Source organism: Pleurodeles waltl, chromosome 3_1 (assembly GCF_031143425.1).
Source record: "Pleurodeles waltl isolate 20211129_DDA chromosome 3_1, aPleWal1.hap1.20221129, whole genome shotgun sequence".
Taxonomy (NCBI): domain Eukaryota; kingdom Metazoa; phylum Chordata; class Amphibia; order Caudata; family Salamandridae; genus Pleurodeles; species Pleurodeles waltl.
The window spans coordinates 994,343,851-994,366,204 of NC_090440.1; the positions used below are offsets into that span (position 1 = coordinate 994,343,851).

Genomic DNA, 22,354 nt, shown 5'->3' on the forward strand with positions numbered 1-22,354 from the left:
GTGGCAAAAAAAATACTTTATCCTCACATTTCGGTGACAGAAATTTCTGGAATCTGAGAGGAGCCACAAATTTCCTTCCACCCAGCGTTCCCCACCAAGTCTCCCGATAAAAATGGTACCTCACTTGTGTGGGTAGGCCTAGTGCCCGCAACAGGAAATGCCCCAAAACACAAAGTGGACACATCACATTTTCTCAAAGAAAACAGAGGTGTTTTTTGCAAAGTGCCTACCTGTGGATTTTGGCCTCTAGCTCAGCCGCCACCTGGGGAAACCTACCAAACCTGTGCATTTTTTAAAACTAGAGACCTAGGGAAATCCAAGATGGGGTGACTTGTCGGGCTATCACCAGGTTCTGTTACCCAGAATCCTTTGCAAACCTCAAAATGTGGCTAAAAAAATACTTTTTCCTCACATTTCGGTGACAGAAAGTTCTGGAATCTGAGAGGAGCCATAGGGGGGCAGAAACGCCAAGAAATAAAATTGCCCCCCAAGGAGGGGCCCTTGCCCAAGGGGCCGCTCCCCTTATTTCAAATAACTGAAAAAAAAAATAAAAATCCCTGGTGTCTAGTGGCATTTCTGCTGCCTGGTGATCGCATCGTGATCGGGCAGCAGAAATGCTCAGAGAAGCCTGAAAGGAGAGGAAAGGCCTTTCCTCTCCTTCCAGGCTTCTCTGCCCCTCCACGTGATCTGCTTCCAGTGCCGGAGGGAAGGCCTCTGATGAGTTGACGTCATCAGCAGCCACGGGGGTCACAGGGGAGGCAGGGGTGAAAGGGGAAGCAATTTTGCGCGCTGACGTCATCAGCTGCCACGGGGGTCAGGGGGTAGGTGGGGGTGGAAGGGGAAGCAATTCCCCTTCCATCCCTGCCTAGGGGAGGGGTGTGACTGGCCATCGGGGGAGCACTAGTGCTCCCCCCGGGGGCCCATTGCAGGACGAGATCACCTCGCCCTGGGCACACAACCGGTTAAGCTACAAATTAAAACTACATATCCCCTCAGTATTACCCATTTGATATTCCACGTTGCCTGTTCAAGCGGATAAACTCCCTGCTCCACAGCTTCCATGGCACCAAGGGCAGCACAGCATAGCCTTAGTGAACTGCTTTAAGTATACATACATGGGTGGCATCGCAATGGGTATTGTCGAAGCCTACTATAGAGCATCACATTTGCTGATTATTAATGAATGATGGAACAATACCTAAGGCGACCTGCCTTATGTGACAGAACAAAATGGGCCCTGTAGGGACTCCCATTCTGCTTCCTCTTACTTGGAGGGGATAGGGGACAGACCTAACTCTCTCCCCAGCAGCCACGGTAGTGGTAAAGGCAAGAAAATACACCCCACGTCCCAGATGGTCCGGGGTGGCAGACTTACGGAGCAAATACCGCTAGGGGGCAGACACACCCAGACAGGTGGCAGCGCTAGAAGGGTTCCAACGATGGGATCTAATAAGGTACATAAAACTGAAAGATGTAATAAAAGACAGTATGCTGAAGATCTTCCAAATGTTACAAGAAGAATTCAGCTTACATAACAGGAAATTCTATTGATACTTGCAACACCGACACAGACTGACACCACATAGCTCAGGCTTAGAGGAGCTCCTCAAGCTCAAGCCACTGGAAGGCAAATTGCTTAATGGGACCTGGGAGAGCAGAAGGTCACTAAAATATATAAATCACTGATAAACAATCAACGAGACTCCTTCCAGAAATTACAATCTGTTTGGGAGGTGGACTTGGGTGAGCTCACACACGAGAAATGGGCTGATGCCAGAGCCACTCCTCAGGGCGGTCATAGCAGCCAGATTCCACCTCAAACAACTAAAATACCTACACAAGGTTTATCTCACAAGACGCAGGATGTGGGGGATGGGTGTTGTCGCATTCTCCTCCAGCTTCAGGTGCTGGGTGGAGCAAGGCGACTTTCTTCACAGAGTACAGTGCTGTAGTAAACTGACATCATACTGGGAGGGATTCCTGGCCTGCTTAAGCGCTGTTTTGGGGTGGAACCCACCATACCCTAAACTTGTACTTCTACATACAAGTGACGAACTAGATAGTGAATGGTACAAAAAGGACCTACTATACCTTGGAGTAACTGTAACCAAAAGAGATGTGGCACGCAGATTGAAAGGCACTAACCACGGAGCGATTAAGGAATGGAAAAAGGGACTGAATCATTGATAGACTCGGAGCCGGGGGACGTTCTAGGAAATACACTTAAATTTGGCCGGAGTGTGGAGCCAACCAGGGGATTTGTCTAGAAACAAAAAACTCAATATCTGTATGGCTGGATGAAGAAATATGGAGTTTCGGGGTCAGAATCACTGATCCTGGGGGTGAGACTGATCCGAGCAGGAGAGAAACACCACTATGGGGAGGGTGGAGTGGGAGAGGCGGTGAGGATGGGGATCAATCCTGGATTATTGTTCTTTGCTATTATTGTTTAGTAACAAAAAAGAAAACAGTTGTATTGCCTAAACTCTCAATGACAATGATCCAAACAATTTTACTAAAATGTGTTATTAAAAAAATGATATCCCAAAGTAAGTCAAGCAATAGGGTTCTGTTAAGAAGGATGAATGATCCATGCTCAATAACTCTTACTTATTTTCAGGAGGTTTTCCATATGTGGCATAGTTCAGGTTAAACCGCTTGGGCTAATGAAAAAGAAGAGAAAAAGGGAAAAATCAATAAAGACAAATGAAGAAAATAAATATTTTTCTATTTTACTACGCATTGTATGGTGTCAGGTTTTACAGAGAGCTAAAAAACTGACAGCTCCACCAGCCTCATTACTTCTGAAACTTCATAGTGCAAATCACAATTTATTTTTTGGATAAGATAAAAGCAGATGGACTTAAAGGGAGCCTCAGTTTAGTAATTTACAGAATTGGATGTTGAAAACTATGACTCCAATTGGCAAACCAAAAAGCAAGCTGCAATAACTGCTGTCAAATACTAGGGCACTGGGCATACACAGCAACCCAGGCACCCTGCACCAAAGCATTCATGTTCGATATAAGCATTCTCGGGTGTCTCACTGATTTATTATGTGGCATACGAGGCAAGACCTTAACACCACACTTCCTTACAGGCCACCATCTCACTGAGTCAAGATTGCAAGGTACATGTTTGCACTTAAGAACTTTTTTAAACATTCATGTCCACATAAGTTTCACCATACACCCATGTTTCATTAAGCAGAGTCCATAGCAATTGACCAGTGAAGTAAGTGGCATGAGGCAGCTACAAAGCCTGACAAGTGTTAACGTTTGCATCATAAGAAACACTGTGACCTTCACATACAAAAACATATTTAAAAATCTGGGCATGTAAGGTATGTACATAACAATGCAATGAAAGTTTTACAGTTAAGATACTCGTTATAACTGTAAAAGAATTTCAGGATACACACCCAGAGGCTAGTCAAGAAGCACATCTTTCCTTTTCAAGTTTTAGTTGAAAAAAATGCATTTGATTTTCACAAATAGCACAATACATTTAATATAATTCAAAACAAAACGTAAGCGAAACCCTAATAAATGCTCCCTCCCTTTATCGTAGAGACAAGAGTCATTAATCATACCACACTAGTTAGCCAGGATGGTCTGCAAATTAAGAACAGCTTCTCTGTAAGTATATACAGTATGTATGTGGCATTTGTTTCCCGCAAATCTACCCACAGATGCCCTGGAGCACCACACAGGGTCAAAGCAAGCATACAGTAAACAAATGAGTAATGTTACTGCACTGTGTGTACTTATGAGTAAAGAGATATTGTTTCATAGCCTGAGTGCATAGGGGGTGGAGGGTGGGGGGGCCTGGGCTTGTCTGCAAAAAGAAGTTGGCCATGATGGCTTTGTGTATAATGCAGCTTGTTTTGAAGATAGCGTAGACTAACAAGAGGAGTCAATTAAATTCCATTAGGCTGAGGGGTATCAGCATTTCTCATCCAGAGCTGGAAGAAATATGAACTGTAAATGAAGCCCTTTAGGGGTACCAGTTTGGAATCTGGGAGGCCATGTAGCTGGGCATTACTACTGTCCCGATACAAGTGTATGAAGGCTTGAACAGCAGTTCTGCAGTTGCATTTTGGATAAAATGTTTTCACTTTTTAAAGAAAAGACAGCGGGTACTAAGCCATCTTTGTTTTTGGCAATGTACTCCTTGAGGGTGAGGGTGAGGTTGATGTCCAAGGTGAATCCACGTGACTCGCCATTTGGTGAAAGTCAGGGTTCGAAACAGTCAAGGTTCCCATCATTGAGCCAGGTTCATACTATTTCTTTCTTGTTATTCTTGGTAAACAGCAGGATTCTGTCTTAGTCGTGTTATACGGTTCCTATGAGTTTAGTAGGACTGTGTATATAACAACAAGCACTTCATAATACAGAGACCTCTATCATCAGTAAATGTTGATTTTTTTGGCTAGCTCACAGTACCACCATCCAAACCCCCCTAAACTGACCATGGTAAGAGATGTTATTGGTAACCTCGAATTTAGGAAAGCACTCTTTTTGGCCTGTTAGACCCCTTCCCCTCCCTGACTTTTTGCCTGGTATCTGATGTAATTTCAACTGAAAGTGCACTGGGTTACTGCTAACCAGTTCCCCATGCCTGATCTCTTTCCCCCCCAAACTGCACAGTCGTTTTCCCAGTTGGCAAAACCTTTAGCAACCTTTGTAAGTTCCTAGTAAATGGTACCTGTGGTACCTAGGGCCTGAGGTATTAAGGAGGGTCCCTAAGGGCTGCAGCACGAGTATGCCACCCTAAAGGACCCCTCACCAAACACATGATAGGCTGTCAGTGCAGGCTGCGTGTCTTGGTGCAGACCAAAGTGAAAACGAAACATGGCACACAGCCTGTGTGGCCTGTCCCCTAACACTGCATGCAAAATATGTAAATCACCCCTCTTGTAGGCCTTGCAGCCCTAAGGCAGGGTGCATTATGTTACATGTGAGCACATCTCTGCACAAGCAGATATGCCCCCTTGATATGTCTCGTTGTCGATTCTCAGACATAGTAAGGGACCAGGGAAGCCACTTTAAATACATGTACAGGACACTGGTCACTATGAGTTCCCCAGCTACATGATTACCTTCACTGAAGATAGGGGTATTTGGTATCAAACATCTCGTATTGGTGAACCCACACCGATGCCAGTGTTGGATTTACCAATACATGCACCCAGTGGGCCTAAAAAACTACCAACTACTAGTGTGGTAACGGACTGGCCCTGACCAGTTCAGCCACTGTAGCCATGTTTCTGACCCCCTCCCCCCCACCAAGGTGAAAGCCAGCACTCTCGGGGTCCAGAGACAAAAGCCTGCACTAGGCGGGGTGTTGACACCTCCCCCAGGCAGGATGGACATTCAAGGGCAGGAAGCTTCAAAGGCCTGGCCCCCTTTGTAATGCCACCCAGGTCTCTCCAAATGGTGGAGATGATCAACCCCCCCTGTCCTGACCCTATGTCTGGCAGCAAGACAGGCAGGAAAAGTAGGCAAATTAGGAGGTGTGCCCACTTCAACTCATCCACCTTAGCTCTGGGACTGGCATAAAGTGGACACTACTTTTTAAATTCCTCTATCTTGGTCTGAAAGGAATTATGCCAGTAGGTCAGGTATATGCTCAATTCCCAACAGAAGTGTTTATAGAAAACGTGTATTCACCCTAAAGGTGGGCAACCCATTGGCTTCACTCCCTCTAACACCCCTAAATTGAGTATTTAAGTGGCACCGCTGAGCCCCAGAACTCAGCTCCTGATGACCTATGAAGAAAAAGATAAAGAAGAGACACCCGCAAAAGAGAAGAAGAAGCAGCTGACCTGGTACAAACACCGGCCTGTCTGCACTCCTCGACGGACTGTGCACCAAAAGACACCTCGCCCTGCAGCTGAACCTCCAGAAACCTTGGAGGACTGCCTGTCTTCGAAAAAGAGTCAAGTCTCCAGTGAGCAGCGGACCTGCTCCCCAAACAACTCTACAGAAAGGACTGTGCAGCCTCCGGAACCACAAAGACCCAACGCCTGAAGACACCACTGCACTAACTGTCACTGACTCTAGTGGGAGTGGATCTTCAGTGCCAGCAAGGTCCCCCAGTGGTCCAGAGTCCGAGTACATCATGGTTTCACCCCTCCTGGACCCACTGAAGTGTCTGCAGCCTCTGCATGCAGGCCCCCTTTACCGCAGCCTCTGTGGTGAGAGAAACCAGACACCTAAATCAACCACTGCACCCGTCTCTGCCGGTCTGAGTTGAAGTGGGCCCCTGGTGTCAACCATGTCCCCCAGCTGTCCGGAGATCAAGTCCACTGTGATTTCACCCCTACTGGATTCCACGCCACCACCTGCAGCCTCAGACCACAGGACCCCCCCAACCTGGACAAGGAAACCAGATGCCAAAAGACACCCCTGCATCCATCGCCCCTGCGCCCTGGTGGAGAGGATCAAAGGTGCACCTATGTCCCGGAACACACCAAGTTTGTGACCTACCTTTGGGGCATCCCAACTGGCCACCCAGTTAGAGCATGCAGACTAAATCTATGAGGAAAAATCCCCATTGAAATACACTGGGAACCCGACGCCGTACTGCACCTCTGCAACCAGCCACCACAGTGCTGCCCGGAGTGAACTGTTGGTGTGGTCCTGACCCTTGCCCAGTACTCACCTTAAGCCTACAACATTGGTCCTGCGAGTCATCGTAAAGTGCGAATGCTTAATGTGTTTTCCTTCCATAGGTTAACATCGAAGAACTCTGAAATTGCACTGTGCTGATTTTTGCAAGCGAAAATAATTTATGCTTAAAATAACAAGCTACTTACCTTCGGTAACACATTATCTGGTAGTGACTCTACCTAGCTGCAGAATCCTTGCCTTAAAATTGCCCGGCGTCAGCTTAGATTCCAGAATTGTTTCTGAGCAGTACCCTGTGCGTGCCATCGGGTGGAGTCGCTCAGATCCGCATGGTGTAGCAAGAGTCGTAGGAGCTGTCTGTGACGTCACAGTCGCTTATAAAGGCACCACCGCGGCATGCGTAAGTTCTTTTTCCCACGAACTTCCACGCCAGAAGGGCAGAGCCATGGATAGAAATTACAGTTCGCCAGAGCAAAAAACTAGGACCCTGAAAGGGATAATCCCTGACCCTATTAGACAAATCCGCAGAGCGAGGAGGCATGGGCGGGTGTAAGGAATATGCAGCTAGATATGAGTCTCTACCAAATAATGTGTTACTAAAGGTAAGTAACTTGTTCATCTGATAGAGACTTCTAGCTGCAGATTCCTTACCTTAGAATAGATACCCAAGCCATAACCTCCTGGCGGTGGGCTGTGGATAGATCTTCTTACACTAGAAAAGTCCTGTAGGACCGAACGGGCAAAGTGTCCGTCTCTCCGGACCTGACTGTCCAGGCAGAAGTGTTTTGGAAACGTGTGCAAGGATTCCCAAGTTGCTGCATGACAGATATCCAGGACTGGAACACCCTGTGCTAGCACAGTGGTAGAGGCTTTGCCCCTGGTAGAATGAGCCCTCAAGCCCTAAGGAGGCTGGTTCTTCGCCAGTACATAGCAGATCTTAATGCATAGAACGACCCAGCACGAAATTGTTAGTTTCTGCACTGCCCGACCCTTCTTTGCTCCCACATACCACACAAAGAGTTGGTCATCCACCCAGAACTTTTTTGTGAGGTCAAGGGAGAATGAAAATGCTCTTTTTGGGGTCCAGTCGATAGAGTCGCTCCTTTTCCATAGAGGGTGGAGCAAAGAAGGTGGGCAGGGTGATATTCTGACCCAGATGAAATGGAGTCACCACCCTGGGAAGGAAATAGGCACGTGTTCGGAGAATCACCTTGTCCAGCAACATAGTGAGATACGGTGGCTTAGATAAGGAGCTTGGATCTTACTCACCCCCCTGGCAGATGTTATTGCGACTAAGAAGGTTGTCTTGATGGTGAGCAGCCAGAGGAGACAGTTGTTTATGGGCTCGAAAGGAGCCACATGAGAAATGTGAGGAACAGATTTAAGTCCCATTGAGGCATAATAAAGGGCGAAACATACGTGCAAGCTCTTTAAGAAATCTATGTACAATAGGAGACTTCAAAAGTGAAGGCTGATCAGGCAGCCGAAGGAATCCCGATAACGCAGAAAGATAGCCCTTGAGAATACCCAAGGTAGAACCCTGCTGGGCAAGGAATAGTATAAAGAGAAGGATATCAGAAAGAGAAGCAGAAAGAGGATGAATAGATCTTTCTGCACAATAATATACAAAGCGTTTCCAACGGCAAGTGTATACTGTCTTAGTGGAGGGACTCCTGGCTGCCAAAATAACTTTACAGACTTCGAGAGGAAGGTCAAAGGCCAGCAACTGTTGCGAGAGCCTTCCCCTGCTGTTGCGACAGAAGTTCCTCCCAAAGGGGCAGCCTGATCGAAGGACAGATGCTCATTTTCAGAAGCTCGGGATGCCAGACTCTCCATGCCCTGATCAGAGCCTGTAGGATTACTTGGGTCCGGCTGTTCTTGATCTTCTTGAGAACTTTGGGCGGAAGTGGTATGGGCAGAAAGGCGTACATGAGGCCTGAACTCCAGTAGCAACGAAAAGCATTGCAAAGTGATTGCTGCCTTGGAAATTCCAACACGGAATACTGCTCACATTGCGCATTCTCTGCAGAGGCTAACAGATCTAACCAAGGCTCTCCTCTCTGCTGAAAAAGTCTTTGCGCCACCTCTGGGTGGAGATGCCACTCGTGATACGCTAGGCATTGATAGCCGAGTTTGTCCACTCAGGCATTCAGAGAACCTGTCAGGTGTTGAACCACCAGGGTTAGTCCCTGCCGTTCCGCCATGTCCAGAGACTCAGGGGCTCTTGACAAAGAGTCCACGACCCCACTCCGCCCTGCTTGTTGCAGTACCACATTGCGGTAGTGTTTTCTGTGAACACCTGCACTATCTTCCCTTTTATAACAGGAAGAAATGCTTTCAATGCCAGTCTGATCGCCCGGAGCTCCAGTAAATTGATATGGAGTCCAGATTCTGCCAGAGACCTCTGACCTCTGCCTCTCCCAGATGCCCCCGATCCTAGAAGTGACACATCTATCACTACAGTGAGATCTGGCTGGGGAACGAGACGAGTCTGTCTCTGACCCAATCGCAGTTCACTAACCACCACTGCAGGTCTTTTGCATTTCCCTCCGAGATCTGAACCGTGTCGGTGAGATTCACCTGATGCTGTGCCCACTGGAACTTCAGGTCCCACTGCAGAGCCATCATATTCCATCTGGCATTCTTGACTAAGAGGATGCAGGAGGCCATGAAGCCAAACAGCCTCAGTTCTGTCTAACCGAAATCCAGAATGAAGGCCTAAACATTGGTATCATAACCTGAATATCCTGGACTCGCTGCTCGAAACTGCACTGTGTCCAGAACAGCTCCGATGGAAGGGAGCTTCTGAGAAGGAGTCAGGTGTGACTTTGGCACGTTTATAGTGAACCCCAGCGAATGCAGGTGGTTCGCCGTAGTCTGAAGGTGGGTGACGAGAGCCTGGGGCATAGGAGACTTCAACAGCCAGTCGTCGAGGTAGGGGAAGACTGAAATCTCTAACCTGCGCCGATGAGCTTCTACCACCACCATCACTTTTGCGAACACCCGAGGGGCACTTGTGAGACCAAAGGGGAGCACAGTAAAATGAAAGTGCTCGTGGCCCACCTTGAACCGCAAGTATCGCCTGTGGGCAGGCAAGATGGGGATGTGAAAATACACATCTTGCAAGTCCAGCACTACCATCCAGTCTCCTTAGACTGGGGCAGACAAGACTTAAGCAAGAGTGAGCATCTTGAATTTCTCATTCTTGAGGAGGAGACTGACATTCCGTAAATCCAGAATAGGGCAAAGACGCTTGTTCTTTTTGGGAATCAGAAAGTAGCTGGAATAACCACTGCCTTCTTCTGACACCGGGACCCTTTCTATAGCTCCCTTGGCCAAGAGAGATGTAACTTCCTCACAGTGCAAGATTAAGCGATCCTCCATCAGCCGTTCTTTTAATGGAGGCATAGAAGGAGGGAAAGACTGGAAGGGGAGGGAATATCTCTTTTGTAGGAGCTGCAAGACCCATTTGTCCAATGTTATAGATCGCCAGTGAGGGAGATGAAATTTAATTCTCCCTCCAACTAGACGCATGTGGTCTTGCAGAATAATACTAGGAGGACTTGGACGCTGTGGATAAGGGGGGCTGGGTGGTGGACGACTTCTGGCCAGACTCTCTGGGTCCGACAGTACCACGACCTTGCCCAGGATGCTGACCTGACAGAGGACGGTGGCTGGTCTGTGGATGGCGTGGTAACCCACCCTTTCCGAAGGCTCAAAAGGGGTGAAAGGCAGGCGGCTGTCGAGGGGGTGCCGAGAGGCCCAAGGACCCCAGCCGTAGCCAGAGAATCCTTGAATCGCTCTACCGCTGAATCTGCCTTTACACCAAATAGGCCCAAGCAATCAAAGGGCATGTCCATAAGGTCTGCTTGGACATCCCGCAAAAAGCCAGATGTACGTAGCCAGGCGTAGTGACGAACGGCCACCGTCAATGAAATAGCCCTAACAAGTGAGTCAGTTGTATCCAAACCACACCTTATAGTAAACTTTCCTGCATCTCTCCCATCTTTGACAGCTTGTGAGAGAGTGTCCCACACACCCTTTGGGACCTGGGGGATCACCTGTGCCACCGTATCCCATAAAGTATGGGAAAAACAGAACAGTAGGCATGAGGTGTTTACAGAACTCAATGCCAGGCTGGAGGAAGTAAACATTTTCTTCCCAAGCTGATTCAGCCTCTTGTATTCCCTATCTGGGGGACCGGAAGGGAAGGCACCATAGGAAGTGGAGGCCTGGACCACCAAGCTCTCCGGAGTGGGGTGTTGGTGAGCAAACTAGGATCATTTGGAGCTGCGATGGCGGCGGCCAATTGTCCTAATTAAAGAAGCCTCTGTGCTGAGTTTGGACCACATCCCCAGCAGGACACCAGTGAGGGCTTTGTTAAAGGGTAACATTGGTTCCGATGTGGAAACCCCCGGCTGAAGCACCTCAGTCAGTAGGTTAGTCCTGACCGGCACTGTAGGCAAGTTCAGGTCCAAGAACTCAGCTGCCCATGCACCACCACAGCATACGAAGCGCCCTCCTCTATAGCCATCATAGGAGGTGAGAGCATGCCAGTATCTAGGTGTCAAGTCCGCTGGCTTCTCCTAGTTCCTCATACAAGTCCATTTGCGCCAAACCGCACATTATTGGATCCGCAGACCCCACCCATTTCTCACTTGTGCCTGGTTGATCATAGTAAGATTCAGGCAATGATCTGGCCTCTGTTGGCGCCGTCAGAATCGGCGTCATACGACGCCATTCCAGCTATGGATCACCAGGTATCAAAATGGGGCTTACACCACCAGTGGGTGCCGGTGGCGCGGGGAGCATCAATGTTTCGGGAATGAAGCCAGAGGAGGCCAACTGAGTGCACTTGCCGTCATTCCGGATCAGTTATCGGATCCTAGAGGCCTTATCAGTGCCAAAGGCGTGGAATCTAAGGGGGCTCTTGCTGACCCCGCGGGGCCCAAAGGTGCACCAGCCAGGGCAGCCCGCTCAAATACAAGACATGTCCTCGTAAAACTCCCTGAGTTGAGCAAGGGCCGCTCTGGGTCTTGGAAAGGTGGGGAGGCTCGAGGCCCATCCTGGCATCAGTTCAGCGAAACCGTGCTCGGAACGTCGATGTTCCCGAGTCGCCTTGTCAGCCGTTGGCAAGTTGAAGTCGAAGTCTGCTTGGAGTTCTTCTTCTTCTTGTGCCTCTTTCCCAAGTGCCCGGAGGACCTAGAGTGCGAAGAAGAGGACTTGAGGTTTCTACAGTCCGCAAACTCCTCCTCGATCGGGACTGTGACCTCCTAGGAGCTGCGCCAACCGACGTCGACTGCCTGGCTGCCATGAACTTCAGAGACCGCTCTCTCAAAGCTTTTGGGGCCATGCCCTGGCAGTCGGAACACGACTTCGAGTCATGGTCAAGGCTCCAGAGACATACCTGGTGGGGGTCTGTCACTGACATGGCGCGATGGCAGGCGAAACACGGCTTGAACCCTGTCTTCCTTGATGTCATCCTGCACAGACTTAAAAAAGACTCGACCAAAAGGCCTATCAAAAAAGACAGTGGGTAGCTTGATTCCGGATCTGCACTTAACCAACACGGAAGGAAAAGAACCGACGTACGAGCGTCGGGGTAGTGCTTTTATAGGCAACCGTGACCTCAAATATGGCTCCAAGCTGACGCCAGGAAGTTCTAAGGCAAGAAATCTGCAGCTAGAAGTCTCTATCAGATATATACGTACCTTACTTATAACGAAGTTCTTTGGTTTAAAATATATTTTTAAAAAGTGTTATTTTCTAGGATTTATTCTTTGAATGTGGGTCTCATTTATTGTCTTTGTGAGTACAAAAAATACTTAGCACTACCCTCTGATAAGCCTAACTGTTCAGCCACACTATCACAAAACAGAGCATTAGTCCTGTCTACTTTTGCCTCTGCAAATCAATTGGGGATCAACTGGACTCTGCACGGTGTACTTCTTTTTAGTGACCATACAGAGATCCAGCTTCCTACATTGAACATAACCATTTTGATTCCCAAGGAATTTGTGGAAACAGATCTATCCTTTCGTTTGTCACTCTTGCATTCCCAAGGTATACACAAAGACAGAAAATGCATTTTCAAAACATTTATTGAAATGTTTGGATTCTTACAAAAAAAGTGGACTCTGATTATTAGAAAGATGAGATGTTACTGTAATCAGCATTATTAGAATGGTGAAAAATACAAACCATTCAACAATGTTAGTACCCTCTACCAGACCATTTGAGATAGTCCAACCCTCAAACTTGGGTCTTATACGACAGTAATCAGTCTGCATGTACAGGCTATCTGCCTTCACAGAATGAAGGTCGGCATCAGCAGAGCTGCATCTCAGCCACAGTTCACAGCTGTTCCATGATAATCCCAGCATAAAACGCTCCACTCGCCAAGCCTAGGATGGATGTTGTTTATTAAATAAAACCCTTTTCTTATTGCACTGTGACAGAGGTGCATAACCGCTACTTTGGTTTGTCTAGCATAAATGAGTTCACTCCTAACAAGCACACAGAAAAATAAAACAAGGGCATCAGGTTCAGATTGTATGATCCTGGAACTAAATGTGCTGACTACAGAGCGACAATGCCTACCAAAAATAAACGTGCATTCTTGTGTTAGTGAAAAAATGTGTAAAAAGCCACAATTAGAAAAAGGATGTCAAGCAAAAATAGAAACCTAAAATGGAGACTAAGTGTGGGCCCTACAACAGCTGGTGTAAGAAACTGGGTAACTGCTTGCAAGGGATGTGAGGCCTGTATAAATAATATGTCCATAATTGTCTTTTTACTGAGAACTAAGTACACCTTTTTAACACTTGACTCTCTCAGGGTAGCGAGGAAGAACAATCCAAGGCCTACTTTAAGGCGATGGTGTGCGCTAGCAAACCCAAATCAGTGGCAAACAACAACACTCAAACGATTGTCCAGTTAATGCTTTGTATTTGAAAAAGAAAAAGTACATTTATTAAACACACTACTAAGCACTGCACATTGAGTTACAAAGATTTACATCAGGTAGAGGGAAATACCTTTGTGAACACCCTCATTTCGTATCACACCCCTAGTAGTTCCTGAATCCCATTATCACAAGGTTTCCCACACATACCAGATGTAGACTCCCGCTACGAAGGGGTGTCATTATTTATTTATATATATATTGTAGGCCTACTGGCTTTGTCAACGTGTCACCACCTCAATATACATAAGACAGGCCTATTGGGTTTATGAAAGGACCACCACACTGATATATGACATGCTTACTGACTTTGCCAAGGGGTTCCATAATCAATCTATATAAATGGGCCTACTGGGTTTGTCACTTTAATAACAATAACCATAACGATGATTCCTGTTGTCATAATTTCTGTCTCCATTAAAACAATGGAATCAACAACCATATTCAAATGCACCCATTATTAACATAAGCATTGTAATGTTCATCAAAAATAATTGTCAAAAGAATATTTTAAATAAAGCACTTAAATTAAAATGTGTGTTGAAATATTTCTTTCTTTCTGTTAAATCTTTCTTTCTTCTAAATCTTTCTTTTAACACTCCAGGTCACATCATGCCTTCATAGAATCCACCACAAGGTGCATCAGCACTCCCAGGCTGAAGATCATAAACCCCAACTCTAGGAGTACTGAAATTTAATGAACAATTTTCCTGAGGTCATAACTTAAATCTACCCTCAAAGTAGAATGTGTTTTTAAGAGTAATGGGAATGGGTTGTTTCATCTTTTACAGGTCCTCTACAACACATTGGCAGAGTGTTGGCGGTGTCCCTGCCATTCCTTGGGGCATCACAGAACAAAGGAAATGGGCAAAAGTACCCTAGCAGGGGAGTATGAGATACTTCCAGGCCAGGAGCACACGTTCCCTCGTCAGAAGGACATGACTAACAATGAGCTGACCCTCATGCAACGGACCATCCCAGGATAATTTCAAGCACTAGGGCAGAGCACCACGCTCAGTTTTTTTTTTTTTGTTTTGCTCAAGTGACAAATCTTCAAGATGGTATATCTCTGGCGGGCTAATTTTTTCCATTCCAAGATCGTTTTGCTCCTGGTGGCAAGCTCTAGCTACCAGGGGCATTTTGGACAGACCACTTGGTCTCTAAAAGGGTGTACTTAGTGGGGAGCGCCAGCCTTCTCCTCTGCTTGGCTCTTGGTGCTCATCTCCTGCTGGTGGTGGGGGGGGGGGGGGCAATCTTGCATAGCTCACCTGCAACCAGCCAGCAGAGCACCCTCTTGTCTACACTTCCCAGGCCCCAGAGCCTCCTAGCTCTAGGCACTAAGTCAATCATTTATAATTGCTCTTTTGGCGTCAGTAATTAACTTGACCCAGTAGGTGAGAGAAGGCCTGGAATCTGATTATGATTGGAGCCACAGAAATATGACAATTCTTGGAGTACCATAAGATGTTAATGTAATGTGTTGGAAACTGCACAATCGAAACCTGCATGCATGTTTTACCCTAGTTTGACATTTTGCTGGACTCTGTATGTCTAAATGGGGCACAATTCACACTTTATGGCAGATTCCACCTATATGTAGAATACAGTGAAAGCACTACAGATTTTCCAGTACCCTTCTCACCTTGCTAATATTATAAGGTCTAACCCAGGTCAGCAGCTATCCTTGCGGAATCCCTTCTGCATCAGGCTACCTGTGTGCTATTACTGGGCTGCGCACAATGGTAGTCTCACACATGCTGCCTGTACAAGTGTGCACACATGTTCACAAGAAACCAGCCCTGTGCCCCTTACCCTTGCTGCATCGCGGCAAACTTAACTTAAAAGGTGGGCACTGATAGTTAACATGCTCAGTCCAATTACCATGAATTTACGGTGAGTGAGACTTGGGTAGTTAGACTCACCCACAGTAAAGGTCCAAACTCTGGGTGGTCATAAGCAAAGAATCATGAACTTAATAGGCAGAACAAATTCGCGACAGTTGGGTTAAGCTTCAGGTAGGCTCAGGACATACAGGTTTGGATGAGACTGAGGCAGTGTCTGAGGAGTTGGATGACTGGAGCAGAGGAGACTTTCAAGTATAGTTATTTATCATGGGCATACTAGTGAATCTAGGTGCAGTTATCCATGAATGAAGCTCCAAGGGTCTCCAAGCAGAAATTGATTGGCACTGTACACAGTATGGAACCCACAGGGACACCACAGATTTTGGTGGTATCTTGTGACATGGAGGTGCCCCAAGGATCTGTCCTGAGAGTTCCCTCACTGGAACTTTGTGTAGCAGGTATATACTATCACTGCTTGAGCAAGTTAACTGGTCTGTGCTGCGCATTCAGTAACTGTATTCCACATTTGCCTAAATAAATTGGTCATAAGCATCACGTCAATTTTCCCATCCCTAGAAGCACCCATATTTTTTGTACACATATCTGCAGTGATGCTTTTTGTGATTTACCGAATAATGAAAAAGGCCTGTTTCACTGCTAACATATGGGTGTGTCATCTCTAATTTAGCATAGGGGGTACTCAATTACAGGAATGACAGGGAAAAAAATGTATATAACCGGGAGAGTACCAACTGAGCTTACTACCAAGACCAAAAAACTTAAAAAGTGGGGTATAAATGTATTCATCGTGCTCATATGAGTAACACTACACATAGCCATGAGTCTAGGAGACAACAGGTGAAAAGATGGTCTAAGCCACTCTAAAGTGTCTTACACAATAAACAAAAAGGCTTTATAAACACAGATGCACCACGGGTGTGGGATGAGCTGATACTATAATTTCACAGAATAATAGAGGGAGGACCCTGACCATGAGTAGTTCACTGCTGTAAGTAGATACACACATAAGCAGTGATAAAACACCTATTTTAGGTCTCACAATGGATTGGATAATGTCATTAGTCCAGAAAGGGAGAATCCCTGAAGGGACGGACAAATGATCAATTGAAGAGCTCATATTAGGTTTAAATCAGGCACAGGCACTAATGGCACAAAATTAAATAGAAGGAATTGTTGTTGACCCACATGTGTTGCTGATGTTTCATTGTTAAAATTACATACAATAACACGGTTGAATTGATAATGCAAACGGATAGAAGACAAAATGGGATCAGATGAGGAAAACTGAATATTCACATGTTTAAGAATGATTACATAGAGAACAATGTAAAATATGAACCGATATCATGTTATTGTGACAATGGCTTAACTGCGTATAAAAGAAATAAAACAATAAAAACATGTAAAAAAGATCAAGTCGAATCCCTAATTCATTGCCCCAAGTTCTCTGGAATTTCTATTTGCTTTTTAGGTCTGACCTTAGAGGCAGCTTTAGCAATCTCAACAGACTATTGTTTTCCCCAAATAATTGTATAATATTTAATATATGTAATATTTAAATTCATATCAGAATTTTGGCCAGCAGGTTTCACTTATTGTTCTTTTAAATGATTACTCACGTTTTGAGTCTGCGCAGCCCACCACAGGGCAATAGATCAGGCCACTTATCCACTGGCTCTCTCACTTTTAAGTTTTGCCTAAAACCTGTGCATATTATTCACATCTGCCTTAAAATAGTCCCTTTCTCTTCAGTTGCACAAGGGTTCAAAGTGTTGTTTAATTTATTAGCTTTAAATATCGCTTTTCCCACTCAAGCACAGCACACTTCTTGATTTCCGTCTCCTCACACGCAAGCGATGCCTCACACTTCTCACTGCCACCCAGCACACTCAATTATTTTCCCCTTTCACCGGTAGCACAGACCTTACTTACTCTGTCATCCTTAAGTATCCCCTAACAAATTCTTTGTTCCTCAACCAGGACTATACTGTCATAATTCATACATTCAAATTGTTCATTGTCTAACATCACTTATATGTTAGAGACTGCTATTAATAAATCAATACAATATAGTTAAGGTTTCTGCAGGCTTGCAGGCTTCTGAAGGCCTCTGAAAAGCAGAAGGATGACACAAGCTTGAGGCTGGCAGAGCAGGCAGGCATAGGTTTATCAGATTTCACAGTGCATGGACCCAAAAGTGTAATTTGTTGCCACAAGCCGATCAAAAGCAGATTCCCTGCTTATTAGCTCAGGAAACAGAACAAACTAATACTCACCGGCCTGGATCCAGGAATAAGTTTTGTGTTTAGTTTATGCAAACATCTTGCTGCTTTTTCCTGATCATTAAACTCTATAAAGCAATAGCCAGCTAGAACCCTAGATGGAACAAAATGAAATGAGAATTCAGATTAAAATCTGAAATAATTACATTTACTCATCAATACTTCAGCAAATAACTGCAGAAAAACTACAAGTCTAAACTGCAAACTTGCAAGTAGAGTTTTGCCAATCACATACTCTGCACACATCACCCTATGAAGAAGCACTTTTCTGGAATTTGGCATTTTTCAATGTAGGACATTCATCTAACAAGATATGAAGGAGGTAATAGAGTGTTGACCTGAGCTGCGAATGAGCTCCCACACTGCCCCAACAACTCGTTGAAGGAAACAGGGTTCAACATGGGGTAACAATGGCATACACTTGTGCTTAGAAATGATGTGTAGGGGTGTTCAATACAAGCAGAAATGCTCTTCCTATGGAATTTCTGACCCAACTAGAACTACAAAGTGGAGACCATTATTGTATAATATGTACACATAGGTATTACAAAGTGGCGACTGACACTGAGGTCCATTTCTTGGTCAATGCAAGATGGTACCACACAGTCCAGGTCCAAGCTGGGTGGTGTTGCACATTTCTGCATTTTTGCCGAGTTCTTCAACTGAGTTGGATGTTTCTATATATGATGGGGCAAGTCATGTCTTAGCAATCCAAGGGTATACAATCGCTGGGCAGTTTAGCTGCCACAACCCTTGCTTTGTCCTGGTCTATCATTGGGGTTGCTATGCCATGGTTTGTTCAGGTTTGATGCATGATATCACTTCCTGACGATATCGGCAATGAGCTGTCATAGGCTAATAGAGTCCCATTGCTGAGTATTCATTTTCATTTCTCAATTTTGTTGGTGGTAAGGTTTAGCTGTAGAGATGGTTCGATGACATAGGCTTAGTTAAACTAGTTGAGCGTTACTTGATAGTCTTGGCTGTCACACTTCTGATGATACAGTCTTCTAGTTGCTTCAAGTGTGTTGGATGCTCTTGACATACTTAGTTTTATTTTCTCTGGGCTTCCATTGGACCCGATGTTTCTTTATTTAGGGACATCTCTTCTTCTGGATGTCTAAAGGTTCTGCTCTTCTGGACTATGGCAGAGTCATTATGATCTTTTTAAGGCATGTGGCAGGGCAATGTGCTTCTTCTTTTGGGTCAAACCAGGAGTGTGTTGCTCGTCTTCTGGGCCCCTACAGAGCCAGAGTCTTCTCCACTTCTAGGCCCCTGATGGACAAGGCTGTCAAAAATCCTTCATGCTCGCAGTGTGGAGCTTTTTACTGGTGGCAGTCAGTCCTTACAGTGTGGGATACCCGTATGCCAGTAGTCTGTGACATGTCTGGGCAACATGAGAGTACTCAAGCCTCAAGCCTGCTGCAAGACCTTGAGGTGGGGAGTTTTTGAACGTATCGCACAGGTGTAAGTGTTTACTGCACCTGGTGGTCTTGCAATAATGTCAGCAAGAACCAAGTGAGGTTATGCGCACTGGGAGTGGCCCTTGGTCACAGTCCCTTCCTTCTTTACAACCCCATGCAGGAGACTAGAGCTAGAACAGGCCGTCCAGGCTCACCCACTGCTTCGCTCTTCCTTTGCCGCATCTGAGCAGGGTTGAATTCTTCTCTTACCCCTGCAGTCAGTCTTCAAAAGCAGGTAGATGAGTACATGTGGGGCAGCACTAAGAGGGTAGTCAAAATGCCCTGGGTTTCCAATAAAGCCTGTTCTGTCAGACATCAAACAGGTGGCGCATCAGAAGCAGGATGTCTTGAGTGGCTGTGGTGATACTGCTTCATCCTCGATGGTGTATAGGTAAGGTGGCCTCTTAGAACCAGGGACGTCTTGGACAAAGCTGGCGACAGGCCTCCTCATGCCTGGGGCTGTAGTGACATGTGGAGCCTCGTCCATCTCAACACCAATGTAATGCTGGAGGTGACATGTCATAATGAAGACATGTGCCCATGCCATTATCAAATGTGTCCCTACAACAGCAGATTCTCAAATTTCTTAGGGGTGGAGATACACACTCCGAGGGAATGTACTAGTTACATCTTCCAGCCCTAGAAAGGAAGTTACAGGGAGCTAACATTTTAGTTTGTGATAGAAACAGCCTTCCAATGTTTCTCAAACAGGCAACATGGTATACTCCTAGGCTAGATATCCTGTCATTGTCCTCCTTGGCTGGGTCTAGACTATTTTTGTTCTATTAGTTGGCCAAGAAGAACAAGTTACTTACCTTCGGTAACGCTTTTTCTGGTGGATACACTAGCTACCTGTGGATTCCTCACCTTATGAATTCGTCCTTGCGCCAGCATCCGACGGAAAGTCTTCTTCCTAGCTGTCCACGTCGACGAGGACGTCATAATGGCACAGCTCCACATGACTCCGTCTGACGTCAACGTGCCAATAAGAGGTCCTCGTCGGCGTACTGACGTCAGTTTCACCTCATTTTTTATGTGCCTTTGAGGAGAACAGGTGAGAACCAACCCATCAAAAACCGTAAAGAAAAATATATATACACACACACAATAACATTTCCCATTAAACGCATATATTTACATAAATATATAAAAACATATATATATACACATACATATCTCCAGATAAACAAAAATCAACCATTTACAAGATAACTGTGAAATCAGGCAGGCAACCGGGAGGCGGGAGGGACTGTGAGGAATCCATAGGTAGCTAGTTTATCCACCAGAAAAAGCGTTACCGAAGGTAAGTAACTTGTTCTTCTGATGGATACAACTACCTGTGGATTTCTCACCTTATGAATAGAGTCCCAAAGCCGTACCGCACTCGGTGGTGGGTGCCCGCCTGATTACACCAAGAAATCTTGTAATACCGAGCTAACAAAATGCCCGTCCCTCCTCACTTCAGAGTCCAAACAATAATGTTTTACGAAGGTATGGAGGGACGCCCAAGTTGCCGCTTTACAAATGTCTACTAATGGAACTCCTCTAGCTAGGGCCGAAGAAGCGGACTTAGCCCTAGTAGAATGGGCCCTGATACCTTCAGGAGGAACTTTCTTCACCAGAGAGTAACAAACTTTTATACATAGGATGACCCACCTGGAGATTGTTCGTTTCTGGACCGCTCTGCCCTTCCGCTGTCCAACATACCCTACGAACAGCTGATCATCCAGACGAAAGTCTTTTGTCCTCTCCAGATAGAAACTCAGCGCCCTCTTAGGGTCCAACCGATGGAGCCTCTCTTCATCCTTAGAGGGGTGGGGAGGAGGGTAGAACGAGAGAAGGGTAATAGCCTGCCCTATATGAAAAGGAGTGACAACTTTTGGCAGAAAAGCCGCCCTGGTTTTCAACACCACTTTATCAGGGAAAAACATAGTAAAAGGAGGTTTAACAGAAAGGGCTTGAAGCTCCCCAACCCTCCTAGCAGAAGTAATCGCAATCAAGAAAACAGTCTTTAAGACCAAGTATCTCAACGGGCATGAATGCATAGGCTCGAAAGGCGAACCCATCAGAAATGTCAATACCAGATTCAGGTCCCACTGAGGCATGAGAAAGGGCGTGGGAGGAAACTTATTAACTAAACCCTTAATGAACCTATTTACAATCGGAGATTTAAATAAAGAAGGTTGGTCCAGAAGGCAAAGAAAAGCAGACAGAGCCGCCAAATAACCTTTAACCGTAGCTACCGTACAGCCTTTCCTTGCTAAATCAAGAGCAAACAAAAGAATATCTAAAAGGCGGGCCTTTAAGGGATCTTTTTGATTCTCTCCGCACCAAACCACAAATTTTGCCCACCTACCGCCATAAATGGATTTAGTGGAGTGTCGCCTGGACGATAGTATAACATCCACTACATCCGGTGGGAGAGAAAAGGAACTCAGGTTGCCCCGTTCAATCTCCAGGCATGAAGGTGCAGGCTCTGGAGGTGGGGGTGTAGAACCTGCCCCTGCGACTGCGAGAGGAGGTCTGCCCTGAGCGGGAGACGGAGCGGAGGGCACTAAGAGAGTTGAAGCAGGTCTGTATACCATACCCTTCTCGGCCAGTCCGGAGCCACCAAGATGACTTGGGCCCGGTCTTGGCGAACCTTCCTCAGAACCTGAGGAATCAAGGGTATGGGGGGAAACGCGTAAAGCAACTGGCTGCTCCAGGACATCTGAAACGCATCCCCCAACGCTCCTTGCAACGGATACTGGAGGCTGCAGAACAACGGACAGTACGCGTTCTCCAGAGTGGCGAATAGATCCACCTGAGGCGTACCCCACATCCCGAATGTGTAGAGGACCAGGTCCGGATGGAGATGCCACTCGTGATCTAGTGAGAAGTGACGACTGAGAACGTCCGCACGTACATTCATTGCTCCGGCCAAATGATTCGCTATTAAGCAAATCTGATGGTCCTGAGACCAGGACCAGGGTCGCAGAGCCTCTCTGCAGAGAAGGTACGACCCTACTCCTCCCTGCTTGTTTATATACCACATCGCGGTAGTGTTGTCTGTCAGGACCTGAACTGACTGACCGCGAAGGGAAGGGAGGAAGGCCTTGAACGCCAAACGTACCGCCCGGAACTCCAACAGATTGATATTCAACATCTG

At 46.2% G+C, this 22,354-nt stretch overlaps 1 protein-coding gene across 3 annotated transcripts in view; it reads right to left on the minus strand.

Moving 5' to 3' along the window:
* The window catches only part of TRNAU1AP (tRNA selenocysteine 1 associated protein 1), a 120,591-nt gene that overhangs the window by 86,682 nt on the left and 11,555 nt on the right, over window positions 1-22,354 (minus strand). For all 3 annotated transcript variants that reach the window (XM_069224155.1, XM_069224153.1, XM_069224154.1), the window contains exons 3-4: window positions 17,738-17,837; window positions 2,611-2,663 (exon numbers count right to left, since the gene is read on the minus strand). In XM_069224155.1, coding sequence (XP_069080256.1) covers window positions 2,611-2,663; window positions 17,738-17,837 — 153 coding nt within the window. The remainder of the gene's footprint in view (window positions 1-2,610; window positions 2,664-17,737; window positions 17,838-22,354) is intronic.